The sequence below is a fragment of the Hyperoodon ampullatus genome, assembly GCF_949752795.1.
Source record: "Hyperoodon ampullatus genome assembly, chromosome: 4".
Lineage (NCBI taxonomy): Eukaryota > Metazoa > Chordata > Mammalia > Artiodactyla > Ziphiidae > Hyperoodon > Hyperoodon ampullatus.
This window is the reverse complement of record NC_136917.1, coordinates 30,782,067-30,790,426: the sequence shown is the minus strand read 5'-3', so window position 1 is coordinate 30,790,426 and position 8,360 is coordinate 30,782,067. Positions and strand designations below refer to the sequence as shown.

At 59.7% G+C, this 8,360-nt stretch overlaps 1 protein-coding gene across 1 annotated transcript; it reads right to left on the bottom strand.

Moving 5' to 3' along the window:
* Positions 1-131: 131 nt before the first annotated feature.
* On the bottom strand, positions 132-8,013 carry MCOLN1 (mucolipin TRP cation channel 1; the record flags this gene model as incomplete). Its single annotated transcript, XM_079703260.1, has 14 exons — positions 132-342; positions 448-578; positions 2,012-2,227; positions 2,602-2,724; positions 3,150-3,251; positions 3,398-3,547; positions 3,652-3,758; positions 3,964-4,063; positions 4,282-4,378; positions 4,622-4,730; positions 5,332-5,497; positions 5,592-5,759; positions 6,295-6,500; positions 7,983-8,013. The coding sequence occupies 14 exons, from the start codon at positions 8,011-8,013 to the stop codon at positions 306-308; spliced, it is 1,743 nt and encodes a 580-aa protein (XP_079559386.1). The 3' UTR covers positions 132-305.
* Between the last annotated feature and the right edge of the window lie 347 nt (positions 8,014-8,360).

The following is an 8,360-nucleotide window of genomic DNA, read 5'->3' as shown; positions in this document are numbered from 1 at the left end:
CCGCCCCCCGCCATGCTTGGAAGGTCGCGCGGAGCCAGCCACACCGAGTGTGGCGACGCTTTAAAGGGACCGGAGACCAGTTGGCGCAGGGAATACCCCTCCCGCTAGAAATGAGAGCAAGTTAATTTTCCCGTTTATTTAACACCCGCTCTAACCCTCCCTGTCCCACTCCAATGTCCGACCCGACTAGCCCAGGCCCTCACAGGGCGCGACAAGAGCCGGTCCTTAAAAAGCAACGGCTAAAATAAATAAGCAGGGGTCTCCACAGTCCGGGGGTTAATGTCCTATGACGGTCCGGGTCCGAGTCAATTCACCAGCAACGAATGCTCCTCCGAAGCGTCCCTGGAGGAGGGTCGGTATCAGCGGAGGCGGAAGGCATCAGTTCCCTCAGGCCCGCTTCCCTTCCCCCCAGCCAATCCCAAACCCAAGCCAAACCCGGCCTCCAACCTGCCGCAGCAGCAGAGGAGGCTGCAGGCGGAGCCGCTCCCACGGCGGAATTTGCCGGAGGTGGGGCTGTCCTGGCACTGCGCGATGTAGGCCTGGAGCTGGCTCTCCTCTCCGCCCGCTCCGCCCGGGTGCTGGGGAGAGATGCCCGGCGGCCCCGCATGAAAGTGGCCTCTGACTTCCGAGGCCCTTGAGATGCGCCCTCCCCTCCCCCCCCTTCTCTCCAGTCATCTGGATCTTCTCACCGGTCCTCGTGGACCAACCAGGCTCCCACCTCTGGGCCTCTGCACCGTGCTGTGCCCTCCACCTGCTGTTCCTCGTGGTTTGCTTCACCCGGAGACATTCCCTGACCACTGAATGTGTGCACACCTTGAATCTTGGTCAGTTGGTGCCCTCCGCTGTGGCTCCAGCGCCTCGAGCTGTACCTGACCCAATCTGGGTGCTTGACAACCACCCACTTGTGGGGGGGGGGGGCGGGGTGCAAACATCTGCATTCCCAGCAGCAGTGAATGTTCTGGCTTTTAGCCTTGTCTTCATCTCTCCCAACCTCACAGGGCCAATACCTCCTCTCCAAGTCCTTTCTGGCTCTAGGTCTTTGCTTTGGCCGTTCCTTCTCCCTGGTGCTCTCTCTCTTGGGCTCCTGTCTCATCAATCCAGAACTTCCTGAGATGATGGAAAGGTGTGATATCTATGCTGTCCAAATCTGGTAGCTACTAGCCACATTGGCTTTTGGGCGCTTGCTCTGTGGATGGTGTGAGTGAGGAACTGAATTTGGAATTGTATTTCATTTTCATACTAGAGACTACTATTGGACAGCACATTCTAGAAACTTTCCTGGACTCAGCCTGATACGAGTCTAAAGCAGGGGCCTCTCTGTAACCTTCCATACTTCCTTTACACCTCTCATCAGTTGGCTGTTATACTCCCGTTTGTGCAACATTCATCCTGCCCACGGGTCTTGGACAGACCATGTATGTTTCCTCAGATGCCTGGCACCCAGCACCAGGCTTGGCACACAGTAGTCTGTCACACGTGTTTGCTAAAAGATCCTGTCTACCTGCCACGCCCATGTTCTGCTCTGACCCTCGCAGCCTGCAGGACAACCACCCTTCCCGGACCCACAGGACAGAGGGGTTGGGAGCAGGGCTTCCGGAATGAGACAGTCGTAGGTTGAGCCGTGTTCCACCATGTGCTTGGTAGCTGACCTTGGGCGAGCCACTGAAATTCTATGGCTTGGTTTCCCTGTCGGTGAAAGCAGACGCAGGAACCCTACCTGGCCCAAGCCCCACACCTTGATAAAACTGAGAGTGTGGCAGCTGTGACTGGGACGGTATGGGTCCCTCCTGGGCCCCCCAATTCCGAGCCACCCTCTCCTTTGGCCTTGTAGCGTCCCCCACATTCTCTCCCTGGGTCCTCCTCTCTGCACCCTGCCGTGGCCAACCACGAGGGACTCAGAGCCCGAGTCTGGGGCCGTGCATGCACGCATGCATGCAAGCATTCATGCACAGCCCCACGGGGAGGCGGGGGAAGGCAGGCTGGGGAGGGGGCGGGTGGGCCGGCAGCTGACCTTGATGGTGTCGTAGGCACCAGTGATGAGCGCGATGAAGAGGCTGAGCACCATGTAGATAAACAGGCTGATGAAGGAGTACAGGTAGAGCTGGGAGAACAGCCAGACCAGGCTGCTGCGGCCCTGCTGCGCCTGCATCGCCGCGAACGTCACGAACATGTCATCCCCGTTGATGAGCGAGAAAAGGCACTCGGACACCATGGACAGCGAGCGGAACTGCCGGCGGGCAGGGGGGTCAGGGGTCAGAGGGAGTTGTGGGCACGGCTGGGGGCCGGGGTTGGGGGCTTTGTGGGGTCAGAGGGAACAGCGTAGAGTACCAGTAGTCACAATAGAGCCACTTGGGGGGGGGTCACTGAATAATGACAAGGTCATAGAGTCAAGGCTAGGGTCACCAGGGATCAGAGGGGACAGTGGGTAGAACTGCTGCAAACTTGCTGGTAAGGAACCAGGGGTCAAGGTGGGTCATTCAGTGTCACCGAGTCAACAATAGATAGACCAGGAGTCAGGGGGCTCGGGAAGTAAGATGGGGAGCCAGGGATCCCTCATCTGTGGGTCACGAGCGCCACCCACAGGTCCCGGCCAGCCCCTACCTTCACATGGTAGGGCCCCAACACAATCCAGCCGCAGAAGCAATAGCCCAGGTAGATGACGGCCACACAGCAGCAGAAGCGCATGACGCTGGGCAGGGCCACCCGCAGCGTGGCGATGAGGATCTGTGGAGGGGCGGGGGTTGGGGTCGGGGGAGGGTGGGGGGGTGTCAGCAATGGGGGCAGGACCACAAGCCAGGTGGGCTGTGAGCCTGCAGATGGGGTGAAGCCTGCCCAAGGGCATGATGGGGTGACCACAGAAACTAGGATGACCATCGACAAGGCAGGGTAGTGCTGAGTAGGCCCGAGGGCACCGCCTGGCTGGACTCAGCTGGGGGGAGGAGTATGAAAGAGCAGGCTCACGTGACCCCTGCCCAGGTGGAGTGACAGGTGTGCCTGGTGTGGGCAGGTATGGGGAAGAGGCTCCTGGCGGGTCATCTGCAGGGGCTGGTGATGGCAATATGTGTACGAATTTACCTGGGGGTGGGGGTAGGAATTAAAGGACACGTGGCCGCCCCTGGGAGGGCCTCGCCTGCATGTCGGAGGCTTACGTTGTACTTGTGGAAGAAGGTCAGGTAGCGGATAACACCGACCCAGACGAGCAGCGTTGAGGTGCCCAGGAGGATGCTGCAGACATCATAGCTTGCCAGGTTCTAGGGGCAGGAGCAGCGTCAACCCCATCCAGCCTGGCCCTTCCCTGGGGATGGGGCCCCGGGCAGGCATCAGCAGGGGTGGGAGAGGGCGCCAGGGTCCGGAAGGAGACCCCGGGCCTCGGGGGCAGGGCGTGGGCAGGACCCACCTTGGCTTCGATGCCGATCTTCATGATGGTGCCTGAGATGGTGAGCACGTCGCTGGTGACCAGCAGGATGTACCAGCCGTTGACAAATTCCAGCCGCTCCCACAGGCTGATGACCTGTCCCCGCTGCCGCCGCATGAACCTGACAAACTCCTGCAGGGGGAGGTGGGCGGGGTGAGGGCCGGTCCGGACGAGGGAGGCTTGCCACCCCGGCCTTGATGGTCCCAGAGCTGGGGAAGGCTGGGGGCAGCTCTCACGCTCTGCAGCAGGAAGCCTCGCAGCAGCGAGCGGGCGCACAGCAGGAAGGAGAAGGCACAAGTGAGGATCACGACCACGTCAAAGAGAAGCCGGAAGCTGTTGTCTCCTGTGGGGAGGGGACCAAAGGCAGGGCCAGGAGTGAGGCAGCTGGGCCAGGCCGAGGGGGCTTCAGGGCTGGTTTGGGTTGGTCATCAGGCCCATGGGTTTCTCTGGGTATGTCGGGAGTTTGGTCCGTGCTGGTCTGGGGCTTGGGGAATTCCTGGGCGGGTTGGGGCCCCTGGTCAGTGCTGGTCGGGGGCTTGGGGGCTCACCATGGCCGAAGACGCTGGGGTGCTTACACTCCTGGATGTGGGCCTGGGTCTCCAGGCTGATGGGGATACGCCCACTGTGTGCCTTATTGTCAAATGTGATCTGCAGGGGTGTGGCGGGACGGGACAGAGTAAACCTCAGCAGACCTAGGCTCCCAGAGGCGCAGGACGGATGGTCTGTCCAGCCCCAGCCTCCCCCATCACCCCCACGCTGCCCTTGGCCGAGGGTCCCCAGCTCCACGACTCAGAAGTCCCACACCCCCCATGCTACCCCATCACTGGCTGGTCCCTCGGCCCACACCCCAGGCGTTGCGGGCTCACCAGGATGCTGAAGGTGTAGCAGTCTGGGATTTCATTGTTGATCAGGCTCTGGAGGTTGATGGTCTTCAGCTGGAAGTGGATGGTGACGTTGATCAGCCTGGGAGGGGGAGGCTTGGGTGAGGGGGAGGGGGCTCTGCCCATCCCTCCTGCCCTGGACTGCCAGCACTCCTGCCCCACGCTGACTCTGCAGCTGGCAGAGGAAGTGCTCACATGGCAGCATCGGCATGGCCCGCCCCTGCCCCCGCCTGTGGGGAAGCGGCTGCCCCTCCCACCACCCCCACCCCTGAAGATGCCTGGAGTCCTGCCTCCCCCCTCCTTGGCCCCCTTGATGGGGCAGTACTTGTGGAATTTGAGCGTGAGGTTCTTGTAACTGGTGCTGCCATCCAAGAGGGAGAGCTCATCACTGGGGGGCACAGGGGGTCTCTCGGGAGGGTCCACCCGGATACAGTCTGAAGACAGGGAGTCGGGGAAGGGACACTGGGGACAGGGGAGGCACAGGCAGGTCTCCCCAGAGTCCCCGACAGACCCCTTCCCTGCTTTCCTTCCCCCTCCATACTTCGACATTTGTCGTTTGTTCCTGCTGTCTCCCCCCAGGGTCAGGCCTGGTCTCAGTCCCTACACAGACCCTAGTGCCTGGCGCTCAGTGGGCCCCCAAATGTTTAGGGAATGAATGATAGTGAAACATAACACTCAGCTCTTCCCGCGTGCCAAGCATTCTGCTAATCATCAAATTATTAACGATCGTGACCACCCCATTTCCTGGATGAGCGGGAGGCAAAGTGGATTTTAAAGATTGTTTTTTTTTTATGTGGACCATTTTTAAAGTCTTTATTCAATTTGTTACAATATTGCTTCTATGTTTGTTTGTTTGTTTGTTTTCCGGCTGCCAGGCATGTGGGATCTTAGCTCCCTCACCAGGGATCGAAACCACACCCCCTGCATTGGAAGGCAAAGTCTTAACCACTGGACCACCAGGGAAGTCCCTAAAGTGGGATTTTTTTTTTTTTTTTTTTTAAATCCCGACAGCTTAGCCCTGCCCGGCCCACTCACCAGTGATGACCATCGGGTCGATGTCAAAGGTGTCATTGGCTGGGTCCACGTGGCCCCGGTGGTAGTAGCACTGGCAGAGAGCCAGGGCCGAGCCATTGGCCCAGGGCCCGCCCCCGCCCCGCACGTAAGCATACCGACCCAGGGACACGTCGGGGAGCATCAGGTACTGTGGGCAAACGAGGGGAGGGTCAGTCAGCCCTGCCCATTCTCCCGGGCGGGCCCACCTGCCCACCTGCCCACCTGCCCCTGGTCGCCCACACCTGGTCCATGGCGTAGAAGATGGCCTGGTACAGCTGCTCCCGGGTGTAGGCCGCAAAGGTGTCATCCGCCCCGTCCGAGTAGCCCAGCAGGAAGAGGTGCCGGAAGGCGATGGTGTTCTCCTCCCGGAATGTCACTGCCAGCTGGTTGCTGAGCCCAAACAGGATGAGCTGGCGGGAGGGACGGGGAGGATTGGCACTGCCGGCATGGGGTCTCCCACGGCGCATGAGTGGAGGCAGAGAAAAGAGAAGGCCCACCCCATGAGGGCGTGACCACCATACGTCCCCAAGGCGCAGCACAGAGTGGCCACTCATAGAACTCGTGGCAACAACTAATGTTCATGAAATGTTTACCGGATGAACGTTCGAGAGTCAGCACAGCATCAGACTGCCAGGGTCCGAGTGCCACCTTCCAAGGCTCAGCTGCTATGTGAATTTGGACAAGTCCCTTAACCTCTCTGAGCCTCAGCTGTCCTATCTATAGAAAAGGGCAAGAGCAGTGGCTAGGACCTCAGAGGGCATTTATGAAGCTTAAAGGAGCTGCTTCCGTGCAGATCCGAGAGGGCTTCCTGACGGATTAGTGCCAATGTCACTATCATGATATGGGGCTGTGGGGTCAGGACTAAGCTCTGACTCCAAGATTCTCCTTAGAGGAAAATAGCAACCACAGGTGGCATTCTGTCGGGGGGGGCCCTGAAGGTCTCACCTGCACTGTGACCACCAGGATCTTCACCACCTGCAGCATGAGCTTGAAGGGCTTACGGCCCTTGGCCCGAAATTTATCACAGGGACTCATGAAGAAGTACTTGAGACGACGGCGGAGATCTTCCTCTTCTGGAGGGGTTGAAGGGGCTGGAGAAGGCCCCACCCGGGTCCCATACCCAGGTTTGGGTGTCAGGAGGCGCTCAGTCTCTGTGGGATGGGAGAGGGCAGTGGGGACCAGGCCTAGGCAGGTTCACCTGCCAATAGGGGAGGCAGGTCCCAAGCTCCAGCCAAGAAAGAACTCTGAGAGATCTAAGGAAAACCAGAAAATCCGTAACACTTTAGGGATATATGCAGCAGTGCTGGCTCAGCGGTTTCAGGTCACTCAAAAGGGCCTGAGTTGATTCCTGCCCCTGCTCCAGGGCATTCAGCTTCCCTGAGCCTCAGCTACCTCGTCTGCAAAATGGGGCAATAAAATCTCTCACCAAGAAGCTAAGGATTTGACACTTACAAAGCATTCAGTCTCTGAGTCTCAATAATTCCTCAATGAATAGAGCCTATTCTATTTTTTTGGTTTGTTTTTGGGTTTTTTTGGCTGTGCCATGTGGCATGTGGGGTCTTAGTTCCCCGACCAGGGATTGAACCGGGCCACAACAGTGAAAGCGCTGAGTCCTAACCACTGGACCCCCAGGGAACTCCTGAATAGAGGCTACTCTAAGGACCACTTATTCCTTTCAATCCTGACCAGTCCAAGAGGAAAGCCCAAGTTTTCAGCAACGGCTCGGGTCATAGATGGTCACAGCAGCCCAGAACTGTTCCTGACACAACCCACCATCCCCACTGGGAGAACCCCGCTTCCTTCCAGGGTCTGGCTGGCCCCCTGCCTGGCATGGCCACCAGGATGAAATGTAGGCACTGTCAGAACCTGTCCGGCAGGGAGGGCCAGCCCCTGGTCCCTTTGGAGCTCAGATGCTGTCGTGGTTGTTTACAAGATAGTTGGATGCGAAGCCAGAGGGGAGGCTGCCTCCCTGGCTGGGATCACAGCTAATCCATCCCAGACTCTACCAGCCAGGACATCTTTCAGGTGTCTGCAGCTAGCTTAAGAAGGGAAGATCAACACAAAGGGCATTCCTCCATGCTGCCGTGTGAGAGACGACTGAGCTTCCTTGTGTTTGGAGATCTGAAATTGAGTTAGGCGCCTGCGCTTAAGGTGGCAACCCCGCCCCCAGCACTCTTGCCTAAGTTTAGAGAAGCTGAACATTTGCCTCCCGGTTTGTGGAAGCAAAGCCTGGGAGTCTGACGTGCGGGTTGGAGAAGCTGGGGCCCGCTGTCGGAGTTCCAGCAAAGCTGAGCAATCCGAATCTAGGCTCAGAATGCAAATCCTGGGACCCTCGCCGCCTGAGTAGGAAAAGCTGACGATCCGCCAGCTGCCTGAGTTGAGATGCTCAGAGCAGAGCCTGGGTTCAGGAAGGGCGGTCGGAATCCCGCCACTCCGAGGTCGGAGAAGCTGATGCCCACCCGCCGCCCAGGTTCAAGGAGCCGTCTGCCCATATCTACGCCAAGGGGACGCTGAGAGGTCAGCACCGGAATTGAGGAAAGGGAAACCGAGAGCTCCACCGCCCCAGGTCGGAGAAGCCGCCCGTCCGTCCGCCGCACGCGTTCTGGGACTTGCGGGGCCGCCCGCGCCCTCACCTGAGCCGCGCGGGCCTACGGGCACTGCCATGCCGCGGGGGGAGCGCCGAACGCCGGCGGGCGCAGCGGTGCAACCGGCGTCTGAACACCCGCCGCTGTCACTGCGGCCTCGCTCCCTCGCGGTGCAGCTTCAAACCCTCCCGCGTCAGCTGACTCGAGCCCCAGTCACGTGACCAGCGCGGTCCTGGAGGCAGGTGACTGGATCCGGTCCCTCCCCCTGCGCCACGAAGACCCCTGCCGGAGCAGCACGCATGCGTGCCTCAGCTGGCGACTTGCCCTTAGGCGGTCCCGAGGTCCTAGTGCCGACGGGCGGAAATGTGCTGGGGGATGGGCTGGCTGCTGGCTCCGTCCTGGCTCCCTGTCATGCCCCCGTCCAGG